Here is an 18,781-nt window from a genome sequence, read left to right as displayed (position 1 = left end):
ACTCACTTCAATCACACTCCTCCCTCCAGGTCTTCAAAACAGCTGTTCACCACCATCTCTTATCTTCCCCCATCCAAAACCTTGATCTTTTCTACCCCCACTAATTCACCCCAGATCCACCTTGTTTGAAATTCCAACTTCTTTCCTGGAAGTCTTGGCAGTGTCCATATGTTTTATACCTCTCCCACCCCCCCCCCCTTCCCATGCCTCCCCCCCCAAAGCCCTCTCCCTCCCACAGTTCTCTCGATGTCTCCATGTCTCTCGGTCCCTGCTCTCAAATGTTGTGTTTGTGTCCTTCCCCCTCTCTCCCCATCTTGTCTACCGCTCCCGATGTTATTTGTTTTGTGTGTCTGTTTGTCTTTCTGTGTGATTAATGTTCGCTCTTTCACGAGCCTCGATCTTGTATACAAAAAAAAAAAAAGAAAAAAAAAAGAATGTTACCTCTTTGTACCAAGGCGATGCTCTACTCCTGGTGCAGAATTTGGTCACGACATCTGCTTAGAATGGCCTGATACTTTCAATATGGTGTAGTCAGAGTTTTAATGGTAACAAGCGAATACAGATGGGACACCTGGATTTAACATCCCTTCTGCAGTACTCAGTGATGCAACGCCTTCAGGAGAGGGGGAGGGGGATTGCGGGGGAGGAAGTACTAAAGGTGACCAGTTAATGTCAGGTTGGGAATCAAACCTACGACATTCCTTTGGCATTCAAGGGTGAGCACACAATTTCTGAGTTGGCATCTGCAAATAATACGGGCATGTTGTTCCTTTTGCCATTTTATTTTTGTTTCCAATGTTACAATATATACACATTCTTTGGCTCAAATTAACAAATCGCGCACACAAACAAGTAAAAACTCCACTGTTTATCCCTTTATACAACCAATCTATGACATATTTAATGGCAAAACCCCACTTTGTTGTGTTTCAGCTAGGATTCTCAAATAAAGAAACATGGTGTAGTAAATGTCAGAGGTGTACTGCTCACAATGTCAACCTCCCCCCACCCCAACCCTTTAAAAATGTCTTGCCTCCTTGATACTCACACATGTACCAAGGTGTGAAACAGTTGCATCTTGATTGTTTGTTAATCTTGTGAAACCCACAACTTTTCAACAGTCATATTAAATCGAAAGTTCGTTTTTTGTCACATTTCAACGAAAGAGGTGATCAGCAAGTCAGTAGCTTCAAAGGAACTCAGCCTTTGGTACCCTCTTAGGTCCCCCAAATATCCAAGACAAGGCAAGGGTTAACATGATGCTTTCTGTGGGTGCTTCTGTTGCCTGAAGGAGTAACGATACCAGAGTTAACTACCTTTAATGTATCCACTTTCTAAAATTCCACTTGGACCACCTTCAAGACCCCCAGCCTATTTCTCTTTACTTTATTCTGACAAGTTCTCGGATTGTGTTTCAACTTTGCTCATTTCAATTTCGAAAATATATTAACTGGTAAGCTTAAGCTGTAAATGTACATGTAAATCATGTTACAAATTATTGCTAATTGCTAGGATATGCTGATGCTAACGAACGTGATAATGCCAATGCAAATCACATACCCCTCCCTGACCAAACCCCTTGCCCCACCAATAAATAATGATAATAAAATACAAATCTTACCCAGACCACACCCCACCCAATGCCTTGGACTCCCAGATATCGCACGTAACACAACGTGCAGAGCACAAGCGATGCAGCAGTTCAGTTGCTGTCTTTTCCAAGGAAAGTTTCAGGCCCGAGCAGGGAGAGGCAGAACAAGATTGGTCATCAGGTCCTTGACAGCTGCAAAGATGGTGCATTCACCTATAATCAGGTGAAGAGGAAGGGGTGTGGGAGACGGAGATAGCTGAGTTATTGTTACCAGTTGTGGTGAAAATGGATCTGAGTTATGGTGTGTGTGTGTGTGTGTGTGTGTGTGTGTGTGTGTGTGTGTGTGTGTGTGTGTGTGTGTGTGTGTGTGTGTCCCTTCTGCAACACCCCCCAGATATCCAAGACAAAGCAAGGAGGCAGCATGACTCCAAAACCATGAAACCTAGCAGCCCCAAACTTTGCATGCATACTTATCGAACTCCAAGGGAGTGCATGAATGGAAACTAGGTGTTTGGGAGTGTTTAAACACCCCTTTTGAAGATCATTTAGGGAGTACCCATCACAAAAAATAAAAAATTAAGCCTTACCAAAATGGCAGACGGAGCGCCATCTTGGTAAGCCCTCTGTCATATCGCTGGGTTCTTAAGCTGCCATTGTGTTTCAGCCTATACAAGCATGCCTTGCCTTGGAAACACAATCTACTCTCACAGACTAATTAAAGTATATAATCAAAATATTATTTTGGATTTGATGATCGGAGCATGTGGACGAATCAAGTGTCGAAATCTGGAGTGAAATCTGGATTCAGGTCATCCCCCACCCTTCAGTGTCTTCCTGAATCCATCGACTCCTTGACAGCATAAGATCTACAACAATCCTGGCTGTTAAAATTGCTTCTGGTGCCGCAACACTGTGGTATGTGCATGTGTGTGCGTGTGTGTGCATGTGTGTGTGTGTGTGTGTCAGCAGAGGGGAGGAAAGGGTGGGAAGGGAATGAACAAGCTTTTTCCCCTGAAAAACTATTTTAGGGTTAAAAACAAGACTTCCTCTATTGGTATCAGGAAACTCGTGCACAGCTGGGCAGCATCTGCTACACTGACTGGGAACTCGAAATAAAGTTTCTCTTCACGATCAGGGGAAAACTGAGACTTTCAAGCAGTGATCCATGGCTCATGGAGGAGCTTCCACATATGTCATGTATGACCAAGGATGTAAATATACAGTGACGTGAAAAAGTAAGTACACCCCATGTAAAGTTTTGACTTTTTCAACATATTTCAACATACAGATATTTGATCTTCATTTCAACAATATTGATAGATAAAGGTGATATAATATAACAAATATCATGAAACATTTACATTTTGTAGTCCATTGTATAATTTAAATAAACATAAATGCAAATTTCGCATGTGGAAAAAGTAAGTACACCCCTACATTTATCACTACTTCAAATACCTAAAATTAGAATCAGGTGCACCAGCTCAGATGCAAATGATTAGAACATCGTTAGAGAGGATCTTGGAGGAACCTGTCTTATTTAAACCTCAGACATTTAGTTTAGTTTGCTCTTTGTTGTTGAAGTGTGCGGCGTCACCATGCTTAGATCAAAAGAGCTCTCTGAGGCCTTCAGAAAGAAGGTTATAGATGCCTACGAGTCTGGGAAGGGATTTAAAAAGATCTCCAAACAATTTGAAATCAATCATTCGACTGTCCGGAAGATCATCTACAAGTGGAGAAGATTCCAAACAACTGCGAACTTGTTCAGGCCAGGCCGCCCCAGCAAGTTCAGCCCGAGAGCAGACCGCTGGATGCTGAAAGAAGTCTCTAAGAACCCCAGAATGTCATCACGGGACCTACAGGTAGCTCTTGCCACTGTTGATGTCAAAGTGCATGAGTCTACCATTAGAAAGAGGCTGCACAAATTTGATCTACATTGGAGGTGTGCCAGGGGGAAACCTTTGCTGTCCAGAAAGAACATCAGGGCAAGACTAAAGTTTGCCAATGAATACTGAGGCAAAGACCAGCACTTCTGGAACAATGTGCTCTGGACAGATGAGTCAAAGGTAGAGCTATTTGGCCACAGTACCAGAAGACATGTTTGGCGAAAACCAAAGACAGCATTTGACCACAAGAACCTGATACCAACTGTAAAGCATGGTGGTGGAAATATTATGGTTTGGGGCAGCTTTGCTGCATCAGGGCCTGGGCAGCTCACCCTCATAGAATCCACGATGAATTCTTCATTGTACCAGAGGGTGCTTGAGGATAATGTGAGGCCATCTGTCGGAAAGTTGAAGCTCAACCGAAGGTGGACCTTGCAACATGACAATGACCCTAAACATACCAGTAAATCCACCAAGGAATGGCTGAAAATAAAGAAATGGAGGGTTCTGGAATGGCCAAGTCAAAGCCCGGATCTAAATCCCATCGAGATGTTGTGGGGGGATTTGAAACGAGCTGTGCATGCAAGAAACCCTCAAACATCGCACAGCTGAAAGAATTCTGCATGGAGGAGTGGGCAAAAATTTCTCCCAGTCGATGTCAGAGACTGTTAGACAGTTATAAGAAACGCCTACTTGAGGTTGTTTCTGCCAAAGGGGGCAACACCACCGATTAGAGCCAAGGGTGTACTTACTTTTTCCACATGCGAAATTTGCATTTATGTTTATTTAAATTATACAATGGACTACAAAATGTAAATGTTTCATGATATTTGTTATATTATATCACCTTTATCTAACAATATTGTTGAAATGAAAATCAAATAGCTGTATGTTCAAATATGTTGAAAAAGTCAAAGCTTTACATGGGGTGTACTTACTTTTTCACATGACTGTATATATATATATGTGTATCAATGAACTTTTACATGGATCTCAAGGACATTAAACGACAGTGGCTAAATGAGCACAGTGTCTGGGTTCCAAGGTTAAAATCGCAGATGCTGCATTAATGTGTCCATAGTCTCCAAATGTTGTTGAAATTCACACTCAATACAGGTCCTCAGACAAAAAAACACCAAGCAGTTAATTAAATAGATAGAAACCAAAATATGTTAAACGAATTACACAAGACTACACAAAGTGTGTGTGTGTGTGTGTGTGTGTGTGTGTGTGTGTGTGTGTGTGTGTGTGTGTGTGTGTGTGTGTGTGTGTGTGTGTGTGTGTGTGTGTGTGTGTGTAACCTGAAGAAGAGGCAGGTTATATGTTTTTACGGTATATATTACAAAATGAGCAATTTCGTAATTTCCCTCTATAATGAGCAATTTTTAATCAGTCTCGCATTCCCCCGCCCCGCCCCCGCCCCCGCCCCGCCCCCCTCCTCCTCTATAATGAGCAATTCTTAATCATTCACCATTGTCCTTTCCCCAAAACAATGCACTGGAACATGCCAAGTCCACACGTGCGACAACAGCACATATTCCGAATAGATTGTGAAAACACAACAGGCAGTGAAGCAATGAGGAGTTGGAGTTGGGTCTGCTGTCGTCGTCAACTACCATTCGTGCAGTAAAGGACTGAGGAGAGTTTGAGAGTCGCATCCTGCCACATCTTGGTCGAGTTTGTGCCCAGAGCATCCAGCAAGCGCGAGCACGCTGCAACTCTTGATGTCTCAACCACAAAGGGAATACCACAAACCTCTTTCTACCCATTCTGTCTATTCGTTTGTCTGTCCTTTGTTCCTGATTGAATCTGCGTGTGAAGTGTCATTTCCAGCTAGTTAAGCATGCCAGTGGGTTTATTTCTGTATCATTTTTATTCATCGTTCTCCTTATCCTGCCCCATCCTCATTATTCATCAAAGCCGTTACTTTTAAAGTGTATTTTCTGCGCATTTTGAGTGGTAAAAAATGCCTTCCAGCATAACTACATACCCCTCAAAACCACCATGCATGCATCCAAACCTCTACACAGACAAATTCATTAATTTCATTCATACACAGCAGAGTCACCACGTGTGCAGAACGCATCTCTCGGTATCCTGGGAGTTCATCTCCAGTGGTCTCGCAGTGCAAGTTAGGAATACCGAGTCAGTTGCAATACAATCAATATACTGTTCTCAATACCCTACTCTGCTCACCAGTAACAATATCACACTTACATACTCGAGCATCTAACGGTTGCAGTAGGTACGAATGTACAAAAACCTATCACCTGCCCTTTACCTGTTTGGGTGCTGTTGGCCACGATCGTGGCCCATGTCATTCAACAATCAGTATCACTTGTTCCTATGATTGCCTTCTGTGGTTGCCTTATATACGATAGACGTTTTATTCAGATTGCCTGAAAAAATCAATCATATTTTTGTATTGCGTACTAGAAAAATTCAGCACTCAAACAGTTCAAGGCAAGCGATCCATTCCCATAGCACCCACCATATTATGACAAATACAACAGAAACACTCCCGTTTCATTTCAAATTATTTCTCCATTGCGATAGTGTTCTTCCCCTGTATCCAATCAAGGCAAAGCTTTCTCCGTCAGCATCATAAACGTCATTATTCAGTAACATGATCCAAAGTGTCAATAACTTAGGGGCAGAAATAAATAAATAAAAATCGCACCATTGTCCGAAGGAAGCGGTTCATTTTGGCATTTTTAATATGAACTGGCACGATCTTCAAGCAGCCATCAATCATCTGGACTGGTCTCCCATCTCTACCGCCTCTGACATCAACTCATCCTGGGAATTCTTTCAAAGTAAATTGCTCTCTCTCATGCACAGAATTATCCCATCTCGTCTTCAGTTGTCATACCCTTCCTCCCGTCCATGGTACACGGAATCTTGTGGTGAGGCTGTTGCCCTGAAACAACTTGCTTTCGTCTCCTGGAAAGCAAATCCAACGGAAGGAAATCTCATTTCCTTTCACAAAGCCCGAAACAAGTGTGTGTCCACCCTCAGGAGAGCCAGGAAACAATATCTCACCATTCTCAAGACCGAACTCTCTTATCTGTCTCCCTCTTCCAAATCCTGGTGGCGTCTGGTCAAATCTGTTTCTGGTGTTTGTTCCCCCTCCATCCCCTCCCTCACCTCAAACGGCTTAACGGCTGACTCCGTACGTGAAAAATCTGAATGCCTCAACTCTGTGTTTGCCTCTAAATCTTGTGTCCCAAACCCATCCCTCTCTGTACCCACCGTACCCAGTCGTACCCAGCTGCTCCTGGACTCTGTGTCCTTTCCTCCTGACAAGGTGGAAAAGTTTCTGTCAACCCTCGACTCTGATTCTGCAACTGGTCCTGACGGCATCAGCCCACGGGTCCTAAAATCATGTTCTTCGGCTCTTTCACTCCCTCTTTCTGTTCTCTTCACCCTCTCTTTTGCTCAAGGTCATCTGCCATCTGCTTGGAAATCAGCCAACATCACCGCTTTGCACAAAAAAGGTGCAAAAACAGATCCCAGCAACTACAGACCAATCAGCCTTCTCCCAATTATCAGCAAAGTCATGGAATCCATCATTGCTTCAGATATTAAATCTTTCCTCTTCTCCAATGGCTTGATCTCTGATCATCAATTTGGTTTCAGACCTGGTCACTCTACTCTGGACATGCTGCTTCTGCTTTCTCAACAATGGATGGAGGTCCTCAACGCCAAACAGGAAATTAGAGCTGTCTCCCTTGACATTTCACGTGCCTTCGATACGGTCTGGCACCCTGCTCTGCTCACCAAACTCTCCTCCTTTGGTATCCATGGAAATCTCCACGCATGGCTGGCGGACTTCCTCTCTGGTCGTAGTCAACGTGTGGCCCTGAATGGGTTTCTCTCATCTCCTCTTCCTGTTCAGGCTGGAGTTCCCCAAGGTAGTGTTCTGGGCCCTGTGCTTTTTCTGGTCTTCATCAATGATCTCTCTGACTCTCTTGAAAATCCTCTCTATCTCTTTGCTGACGACTCTACTCTCTGTCGCTCCATTCCTCATCCCTCAGATCGGCAGTCTGCAGCCTCCTCACTCTCTGCAGACCTGGACAAAATCACAGACTGGTCAAACAAGTAGAACATGTCTTTCAATCCTGACAAATCTCACACTTTTACAATGTCTCTCCGAAAGGACCGACTGGACAACCCTCCCATCTACTTTCTCAACAATCCTCTCCAAGAAGTTCTGTCACTCAAGCTTTTGGGTCTCACTATCTGCCATGATCTTTCTTGGGAAAACCACATTTCCAAGCTGGCCTCCAAAGCCAGTCGCCGACTGGGCATCCTCCGTCGTGCGAAGTCCTTCCTTGGCACACCTGAGCTCCTCACCACATACAAGGCTTTCATCCGCAGCTCAATGGAATACTGTTCCCCCCTCTGGGCTGGTGCTCCTGCCTCACACCTTGCTCGGCTTCACGCTGTTGAGGCCAAAGCTTTCAGAATCATTGGAATCTCCTGCGATGTAGTCAACACCGAGGGCCTTTCACTCACTCACCGCAGGCAGGTTGGTGGTCTTTCTGTCTTCTACCGACTCCTCTCCGGCCTTGCTCCCCCAGCTCTCTCTGTGCTCTGTCCCCCCAATATTCCTTCAGGTCGCACAAGATCTGCCTGCAACCCTCTTATGGTTAAACTGCCAAAGTCTAGGCTCTCTGCTCACCTTCACTCTTTCATTCCCCTTTTCTCCCGCCTCTGGAACAAACTCCCCCACTCCCTTCAATCCCACTCCTCCCTCCAGGTCTTTAAAACAGCTGTTCACCACCATCTCTTATCTTCCCCCATCGAAAACCTTGATCTTTTCTACCCCCGGTAATTCACCCCAGAGTCCTTGCAGTGTTCATATGTTTTATTCCTCTCCCACCTCCCCCCAAGTCCTCCCGATGTCCCTGCTCTCAAATGTTGTGTTTGTGTCCTTCCCCCTCTTGCCCCTCTCTTTTGTGTCCTTCCCCCTCTCTCCCCATCTTGTCTGCCGCTCCCCTTGTTTTTTGTGTTTTGTTTGTCGGTTTGTCTTTTTGTGTGATAAATGTTAGCTCTTTCAAGAGCCTCGATCTTGTATACAAAAAACCAAAAAAAAAAAAAAAAAAAAAAAATGAAATAGGCAAAGCCTAGAAACGGACGAAACCCATTAAATTACCCTTTAGAATATCCTTTAGAACTCTTTAGAACCAAACACGGTGGGTTAGGAATGTTCTTCTTTATTTTCGACAGATGGAAGGAAGGACATAGCCAAATATTGAAGCTGCTTCACCGCTTAAAAATAAACAACAACAACACAACAACATGCATTTTAAAGGCCATTTTCCCTACTAGAGCGGGGGTTAGCCTTGCGGTCCCCATGACAATCTTCTCCATTTTGCCCTATTTTCTGCATCTCTCCTTGTTAACCCCCTTGGCCGCATTTCTTCTTCCACCATCTTTAGCCAAGTCTTTCTCGGTCTTCCCCGTCCTCTACTTCCTTCGACATTCATTTCCATCACTCTTCTCAACCAGTCACTTTCATCCTTCCTCAACACATGACCAAACCATCTCAACCTGTTCCTCTTCACAGCATCAATCACAGGCTCTATTCCCATCATCTTTCGCAATTCATCAGTTGTCTTCCTCTCTCTCTCAATGATACTCTGCACATCCGTCGAACCATTCGCATTTCCACCCTTTCCAACCTTCGTTGCTGCTCTACGTTCATTACCTTCGCAAAAGCGGAAGGTTATGTTTTGATCGCTGTGTATTTATTTGTATGTCTGTGTGTGTGTGTGTGTGTGTGTGTGTATGTTATTCGCATAACTCAAAAAGTATTCAACCGAATTGCATGAAATTTGGTGGGATGATTGGTTATTATACGGGACACATTTGATTAGATTTTGGGAGCAATCGGGTCAAAGGTCAGGGGGGTCACGACCTTGCAAAATGTGCGTTTTTTGTCATAACTCGGTCAATTCTTATCCGATTTGCATGAAATCAGCACCAAACTGTTCACTGTTCTGTTCCCTACACTCCCATGCCAAGTACAGAACAGTAGCTGCGGCGAAGGTATGCGCTCTACCGAGTGCCCGTTCTAGTTACCCATGTCTCGCTCCCATAAATCATAACACTTCTCAAACATGCAGCATACACCTTTCCCTTTAGCTTCAACGACACTCCCCTCATCATCAGCACGCCACTCAGTTCCCGAAACTTCTTCCATGCACATCTCACTCTAGCAACCGTTGCCGAGTCTGATCCACCTTCTCCATTAAGCATGTCTCCGAGGTAGCAAAATGTTTTCACACCTTCCAGCTTCACGCCGTCTCCAAGATCCAACTCAACATTTCCTCCATCTGCAGCTCCCTCTGTGCACACCTTACATTTGAATGTAGCTGCCACACTGGTTAATGACCCTCTCAGACCACTACATTTTTGATGAACCCAGTCAGCGCACATTGTACATTGAATGGAGTTCACTCCGACACCCTTCCTACACACAGCACAGGGCCACTTCCCAGTTCTTTCCACCTCACCACATGCTTTACCACTTGCCATCACCTTCGTCTTTCCGATATTCACCTTTGTATACTGAATCGAGGCTCGTGAAAGAGCTGACAACCACGAGGGAAAGACAGCACAGGGGGACCGCGAGGGAAAGACAGCACAGGGGGACCGCGAGGGAAAGACAGCACAGGGGGACCGCGAGGGAAAGACAGCACAGGGGGACCGCGAGGGAAAGACAGCACAGGGGGACCGCGAGGGAAAGACAGTACCGGGGGACCACGAGGGAAAGACAGCACAGGGGGACCGCGAGGGAAAGACAGCACACGGGAACCGCGAGGGAAAGACAGTACACGGGGACCGCGAGGGAAAGACAGTACAGGGGGACCGCGAGGGAAAGACAGCACAGGGGGACCGCGAGGGAAAGACAGCACACGGGGACCGCGAGGGAAAGACAGCACACGGGGACCGCGAGGGAAAGACAGTACACGGGGACCGCGAGGGAAAGACAGCACACGGGGACCGCGAGGGAAAGACAGCACACGGGGACCGCGAGGGAAAGACAGCACACGGGGACCGTGAGGGAAAGACAGCACACGGGGACCACGAGGGAAAGACAGTACAGGGGGACCGCGAGGGAAAGACAGCACACGGGGACCGCGAGGGAAAGACAGCACACGGGGACCACGAGGGAAAGACAGTACAGGGGGACCACGAGGGAAAGACAGCACACGGGGACCGCGAGGGAAAGACAGTACAGGGGGACCGCGAGGGAAAGACAGTACAGGGGGACCGCGAGGGAAAGACAGCACACGGGGACCACGAGGGAGAAACAGTACAGGGGGACCACGAGGGAAAGACAGCACACGGGGACCACGAGGGAAAGACAGTACAGGGGGACCACGAGGGAAAGACAGTACAGGGGGACCGCGAGGGAAAGACAGTACACGGGGACCGCGAGGGAAAGACAGTACAGGGGGACCGCGAGGGAAAGACAGCACAGGGGGACCGCGAGGGAAAGACAGCACACGGGAACCGCGAGGGAAAGACAGTACACGGGGACCGCGAGGGAAAGACAGTACAGGGGGACCGCGAGGGAAAGACAGCACAGGGGGACCGCGAGGGAAAGACAGCACACGGGGATCGCGAGGGAAAGACAGCACACGGGGACCGCGAGGGAAAGACAGTACACGGGGACCGCGAGGGAAAGACAGCACACGGGGACCGCGAGGGAAAGACAGCACACGGGGACCGCGAGGGAAAGACAGCACACGGGGACCGTGAGGGAAAGCCGGTACAGGGGGACCGCGAGGGAAAGACAGTACAGGGGGACCGCGAGGGAAAGACAGCACACGGGGACCACGAGGGAGAAACAGTACAGGGGGACCACGAGGGAAAGACAGCACACGGGGACCACGAGGGAAAGACAGCACACGGGGACCACGAGGGAAAGACAGTACAGGGGGACCACGAGGGAAAGACAGCACACGGGGACCGCGAGGGAAAGACAGTACAGGGGGACCGCGAGGGAAAGACAGCACACGGGGACCACGAGGGAAAGACAGCACAGGGGGACCGCGAGGGAAAGACAGCACACGGGCACCGCGACGGAAAGACAGTACACGGGGACCGCGAGGGAAAGACAGTACAGGGGGACCGCGAGGGAAAGACAGTACAGGGGGACCGCGAGGGAAAGACAGCACAGGGGGACCGCGAGGGAAAGACAGCACACGGGGATCGCGAGGGAAAGACAGCACACGGGTACCGCGAGGGAAAGACAGTACACGGGGACCGCGAGGGAAAGACAGCACACGGGGACCGCGAGGGAAAGACAGCACACGGGGACCGCGAGGGAAAGACAGCACACGGGGACCACGAGGGAAAGACAGTACAGGGGGACCGCGAGGGAAAGACAGCACACGGGGACCGCGAGGGAAAGACAGCACACGGGGACCACGAGGGAAAGACAGTACAGGGGGACCACGAGGGAAAGACAGCACACGGGGACCGCGAGGGAAAGACAGTACAGGGGGACCGCGAGGGAAAGACAGCACACGGGGACCACGAGGGAGAAACAGTACAGGGGGACCACGAGGGAAAGACAGCACACGGGGACCACGAGGGAAAGACAGTACAGGGGGACCACGAGGGAAAGACAGCACACGGGGACCGCGAGGGAAAGACAGTACAGGGGGACCGCGATGGAAAGACAGCACACGGGGACCGCGAGGGAAAGACAGCACACGGGGACCGCGAGGGAAAGACAGCACACGGGGACCGCGAGGGAAAGACAGCACACGGGGACCGCGAGGGAAAGACAGTACAGGGGACCACGAGGGAAAGACAGCACACGGGGACCGTGAGGGAAAGACGGTACAGGGGGACCGCGAGGGAAAGACAGCACACGGGGACCGCAAGGGAAAGACAGCACACTGGGACCGCGAGGGAAAGACAGCACAGAGGGACCGCGAGGGAAAGACAGCACACGGGGACCACGAGGGAAAGACAGCACACGGGGACCACGAGGGAAAGACAGTACAGGGGGACCACGAGGGAAAGACAGTACAGGGGGACCACGAGGGAAAGACAGCACACGGGGACCGCGAGGGAAAGACAGCTCAGGGGGACCGCGAGGGAAAGACAGCACACGGTGACCGCGAGGGAAAGACAGCACACGGGGACCGCGAGGGAAAGACAGCACACTGGGACCGCGAGGGAAAGACAGCACAGAGGGACCGCGAGGGAAAGACAGCACACGGGAACCGCGAGGGAAAGACAGCACACGGGGACCGCGAGGGAAAGACAGCACACGGGGACCGCGAGGGAAAGACAGCACACGGGGACCGCGAGGAAAAGACAGCACACGGGGACCGTGAGGGAAAGACAGCACAGGGGGACCGCGAGGGAAAGACAGCACACGGGGACCGTGAGGGAAAGACGGTACAGGGGGACCGCGAGGGAAAGACAGCACACGGGGACCGCAAGGGAAAGACAGCACACGGGAACCGCGAGGGAAAGACAGCACACGGGGACCACGAGGGAAAGACAGCACACGGGGACCACGAGGGAAAGAGAGTACAGGGGGACCACGAGGGAAAGACAGTACAGGGGGACCGTGAGGGAAAGACAGCACACGGGGACCGCGAGGGAAAGACAGCTCAGGGGGACCGCGAGGGAAAGACAGCACACGGGGACCGCGAGGGAAAGACAGCACACGGGGTCCGCGAGGGAAAGACAGTACAGGGGGACCGCGAGGGAAAGACAGCACACGGGGACCGCGAGGGAAAGACAGTACAGGGGGACCGTGAGGGAAAGACAGCAGACGGGGACCGCGAGGGAAAGACAGCACACGGGGACCGCGAGGGAAAGACAGCACACGGGGACCGCGAGGGAAAGACAGCACAGGGGGACCACGAGGGAAAGACAGCACACGGGGACCGCGAGGGAAAGACAGCACAGGGGGACCGTGAGGGAAAGCCGGTACAGGGGGACCGCGAGGGAAAGACAGTACAGGGGGACCGCGAGGGAAAGACAGCACACGGGGACCACGAGGGAGAAACAGTACAGGGGGACCACGAGGGAAAGACAGCACACGGGGACCACGAGGGAAAGACAGCACACGGGGACCACGAGGGAAAGACAGTACAGGGGGACCACGAGGGAAAGACAGCACACGGGGACCGCGAGGGAAAGACAGTACAGGGGGACCGCGAGGGAAAGACAGCACACGGGGACCACGAGGGAAAGACAGCACAGGGGGACCGCGAGGGAAAGACAGCACACGGGCACCGTGACGGAAAGACAGTACACGGGGACCGCGAGGGAAAGACAGTACAGGGGGACCGCGAGGGAAAGACAGTACAGGGGGACCGCGAGGGAAAGACAGCACAGGGGGACCGCGAGGGAAAGACAGCACACGGGGATCGCGAGGGAAAGACAGCACACGGGTACCGCGAGGGAAAGACAGCACACGGGGACCGCGAGGGAAAGACAGCACAGGGGGACCGCGAGGGAAAGACAGCACACGGGCACCGTGACGGAAAGACAGTACACGGGGACCGCGAGGGAAAGACAGTACAGGGGGACCGCGAGGGAAAGACAGTACAGGGGGACCGCGAGGGAAAGACAGCACAGGGGGACCGCGAGGGAAAGACAGCACACGGGGATCGCGAGGGAAAGACAGCACACGGGTACCGCGAGGGAAAGACAGTACACGGGGACCGCGAGGGAAAGACAGCACACGGGGACCGCGAGGGAAAGACAGCACACGGGGACCGCGAGGGAAAGACAGCACACGGGGACCACGAGGGAAAGACAGTACAGGGGGACCGCGAGGGAAAGACAGCACACGGGGACCGCGAGGGAAAGACAGCACACGGGGACCACGAGGGAAAGACAGTACAGGGGGACCACGAGGGAAAGACAGCACACGGGGACCGCGAGGGAAAGACAGTACAGGGGGACCGCGAGGGAAAGACAGCACACGGGGACCACGAGGGAAAGACAGTACAGGGGGACCACGAGGGAAAGACAGCACACGGGGACCGCGAGGGAAAGACAGTACAGGGGGACCGCGATGGAAAGACAGCACACGGGGACCGCGAGGGAAAGACAGCACACGGGGACCGCGAGGGAAAGACAGCACACGGGGACCGCGAGGGAAAGACAGCACACGGGGACCGCGAGGGAAAGACAGTACAGGGGGACCGCGAGGGAAAGACAGCACACGGGGACCGTGAGGGAAAGACGGTACAGGGGGACCGCGAGGGAAAGACAGCACACGGGGACCGCAAGGGAAAGACAGCACACTGGGACCGCGAGGGAAAGACAGCACAGAGGGACCGCGAGGGAAAGACAGCACACGGGGACCACGAGGGAAAGACAGCACACGGGGACCACGAGGGAAAGACAGTACAGGGGGACCACGAGGGAAAGACAGTACAGGGGGACCACGAGGGAAAGACAGCACACGGGGACCGCGAGGGAAAGACAGCACACGGGGACCGCGAGGGAAAGACAGCTCAGGGGGACCGCGAGGGAAAGACAGCACACGGTGACCGCGAGGGAAAGACAGCACACGGGGACCGCGAGGGAAAGACAGCACACTGGGACCGCGAGGGAAAGACAGCACAGAGGGACCGCGAGGGAAAGACAGCACACGGGAACCGCGAGGGAAAGACAGCACACGGGGACCGCGAGGGAAAGACAGCACACGGGGACCGCGAGGGAAAGACAGCACACGGGGACCGCGAGGAAAAGACAGCACACGGGGACCGTGAGGGAAAGACAGCACAGGGGGACCGCGAGGGAAAGACAGCACACGGGGACCGTGAGGGAAAGACGGTACAGGGGGACCGCGAGGGAAAGACAGCACACGGGGACCGCAAGGGAAAGACAGCACACGGGAACCGCGAGGGAAAGACAGCACACGGGGACCACGAGGGAAAGACAGCACACGGGGACCACGAGGGAAAGAGAGTACAGGGGGACCACGAGGGAAAGACAGCACACGGGGACCGCGAGGGAAAGACAGTACAGGGGGACCGTGAGGGAAAGACAGCACACGGGGACCGCGAGGGAAAGACAGCTCAGGGGGACCGCGAGGGAAAGACAGCACACGGGGACCGCGAGGGAAAGACAGCACACGGGGTCCGCGAGGGAAAGACAGTACAGGGGGACCGCGAGGGAAAGACAGCACACGGGGACCGCGAGGGAAAGACAGTACAGGGGGACCGTGAGGGAAAGACAGCAGACGGGGACCGCGAGGGAAAGACAGCACACGGGGACCGCGAGGGAAAGACAGCACACGGGGACCGCGAGGGAAAGACAGCACAGGGGGACCACGAGGGAAAGACAGCACACGGGGACCGCGAGGGAAAGACAGCACAGGGGGACCGCGAGGGAAAGACAGCACACGGGGACCGCTAGGGAAAGACAGCACACGGGGACCGCGAGGGAAAGACAGCACACGGGGACCGCGAGGGAAAGACAGCACACGGGGACCGCGAGGGAAAGACAGTACAGGGGGACCACGAGGGAAAGACAGCACACGGGGACCACGAGGGAAAGACAGCACAGGGGGACCACGAGGGAAAGACAGCACACGGGGACCGCGAGGGAAAGACAGCACACGGGGACCGCGAGGGAAAGACAGCACACGGGGATCACGAGGGAAAGACATCACACGGGGACCACGAGGGAAAGACATCACACGGGGACCGCGAGGGAAAGACAGCACACGGGGACCGCGAGGGAAAGACAGCACACGGGGACCGCGAGGGAAAGACAGCACACGGGGACCGCGAGGGAAAGACAGCACACGGGGACCGCGAGGGAAAGACAGCACACTGGGACCGCGAGGGAAAGACAGCACAGAGGGACCGCGAGGGAAAGACAGCACACGGGAACCGCGAGGGAAAGACAGCACACGGGGACCGCGAGGGAAAGACAGCACACGGGGACCGCGAGGGAAAGACAGCACACAGGGACCGCGAGGAAAAGACAGCACACGGGGACCGTGAGGGAAAGACAGCACAGGGGGACCGCGAGGGAAAGACAGCACACGGGGACCGTGAGGGAAAGACGGTACAGGGGGACCGCGAGGGAAAGACAGCACACGGGGACCGCAAGGGAAAGACAGCACACGGGAACCGCGAGGGAAAGACAGCACACGGGGACCACGAGGGAAAGACAGCACACGGGGACCACGAGGGAAAGACAGTATAGGGGGACCACGAGGGAAAGACAGTACAGGGGGACCGTGAGGGAAAGACAGCACACGGGGACCGCGAGGGAAAGACAGCTCAGGGGGACCGCGAGGGAAAGACAGCACACGGGGACCGCGAGGGAAAGACAGCACACGGGGTCCGCGAGGGAAAGACAGTACAGGGGGACCGCGAGGGAAAGACAGCACACGGGGACCGCGAGGGAAAGACAGTACAGGGGGACCGTGAGGGAAAGACAGCAGACGGGGACCGCGAGGGAAAGACAGCACACGGGGACCGCGAGGGAAAGACAGCACACGGGGACCGCGAGGGAAAGACAGCACAGGGGGACCGCGAGGGAAAGACAGCACACGGGGACCGCGAGGGAAAGACAGCACAGGGGGACCGCGAGGGAAAGACAGCACACGGGGACCGCTAGGGAAAGACAGCACACGGGGACCGCGAGGGAAAGACAGCACACGGGGACCGCGAGGGAAAGACAGCACACGGGGACCGCGAGGGAAAGACAGTACAGGGGGACCACGAGGGAAAGACAGCACACGGGGACCACGAGGGAAAGACAGCACAGGGGGACCACGAGGGAAAGATAGCACACGGGGACCGCGAGGGAAAGACAGCACACGGGGACCGCGAGGGAAAGACAGCACACGGGGATCACGAGGGAAAGACATCACACGGGGACCACGAGGGAAAGACATCACACGGGGACCGCGAGGGAAAGACAGCACACGGGGACCGCGAGGGAAAGACAGCACACGGGGACCGCGAGGGAAAGACAGCACACGGGGACCGCGAGGGAAAGACAGCACACGGGGACCGCGAGGGAAAGACAGCACACGGGGACCGCGAGGGAAAGACAGCACACGGGGACTGCGAGGGAAAGACAGTACAGGGGGACCCCGAGGGAAAGACAGTACAGGGGGACCACAAGGGAAAGACAGCACACGGGGACCACGAGGGAAAGACAGCCGTTTGAGTAGAAGACTACAGTTTGAGACCAAGACCTTCAGACCTTTTGTCTCCATACATTCCTTCCACTTGTTCATCTTTTCCTTCAGTCCATCCATACTTTCCGCAATCAACACCAGATCATCTGCATACAACAACTCCCACGGTAAACCCTCCTTTACGTTCTAAGCCAGCACCTCCATCACAGCTACAAATAGTAGTGGACTTAGTACCGACCCCTGATGCACTCCCACCTTCACCTCAAACTCACCACTGTTCCCGTCCTTACAGCTGTGCGCGCTCTTTTGTACATTGCCATCACTACTCTGATCAACCATTCCTCCACTCCTAACTTCCTCAATGCCCATGTCAATACTTTGTGTGGAACCCTATCGAATGCTTTCTCCAGATCAACAAACCCAAGAAACAACTTCTTCCTCTTCTCCATGTACTTCTCCTGCAACTGCCTCACAATGAAAAGCGCGTCTGTCGTTCCTCTTCCTGGCATAAATCCAAACTGAATTTCGTCGATCTTCACTTTCTTCCTTATCCTCCTCTCCAACACCCTTTCCAATACCTTCATTCCATGCTCCAATAACTTAATCGCTCGGTACGAGCCACACTCCAGAGGGTCACCTTTCCCCTTGTATGGAGGGACGAGGGTACTCAGTTCCCAATCCACTGGAATGCGGCCTTCTTTCACCACCAGATTACAGATCTCTGTCATTCTCTTCACACCCCAACTTCCTGCTGCCTTCAACATGTCTCCCACAACTCCCGTCGGCCCTCCTGCTTTTCTACCCTTCATTGCTTTTATCGCTTCCTCAACTTCCTTCTCAGTTATCTTCTCTGCCGGTCCTAAAACTGGGTTACTCTCTATGTTGCCATCCCATTCATTCTCTGTATTCAACAGCATTTCCATATATCTTTTCCATCTTCCTTTAATTCCATCTGGGTCGACAACGATTTGTCCCACTTCATCCTTCAAGCAACTCACCCCCATCACATCACACCTCTCTTTCGCTATCTGCTTTGCAATCCTGAATACTGCTTTCTGATCCTCTTCCGAATCCAAGCGTTCTCCGAACATTTTCCAACATGCCTCCTGCACCTTTGCTACCTCTTTCTTTGCAGCCTTCCTG

The 18,781-nt window shown here is 52.5% G+C and overlaps 1 protein-coding gene across 3 annotated transcripts in view; it reads right to left on the bottom strand.

The window, feature by feature from the left end:
- Window positions 1-761: 761 nt before the first annotated feature.
- Window positions 762-18,781, bottom strand: part of MED14 (mediator complex subunit 14) — a 101,929-nt gene continuing 83,909 nt past the window's right edge. For all 3 annotated transcript variants that reach the window (XM_068113681.2, XM_068113680.2, XM_078776575.1), the window contains one exon: window positions 762-1,804. In XM_068113681.2, coding sequence (XP_067969782.1) covers window positions 1,731-1,804 — 74 coding nt within the window. In that variant the 3' untranslated portion in view covers window positions 762-1,730. The remainder of the gene's footprint in view (window positions 1,805-18,781) is intronic.

This window comes from Myxine glutinosa, chromosome 4 (assembly GCF_964187855.1).
Source record: "Myxine glutinosa chromosome 4, kmMyxGlut1.1, whole genome shotgun sequence".
NCBI classification, from domain to species: domain Eukaryota; kingdom Metazoa; phylum Chordata; class Myxini; order Myxiniformes; family Myxinidae; genus Myxine; species Myxine glutinosa.
This window is presented reverse-complemented; position numbering and strand designations above follow the sequence as displayed.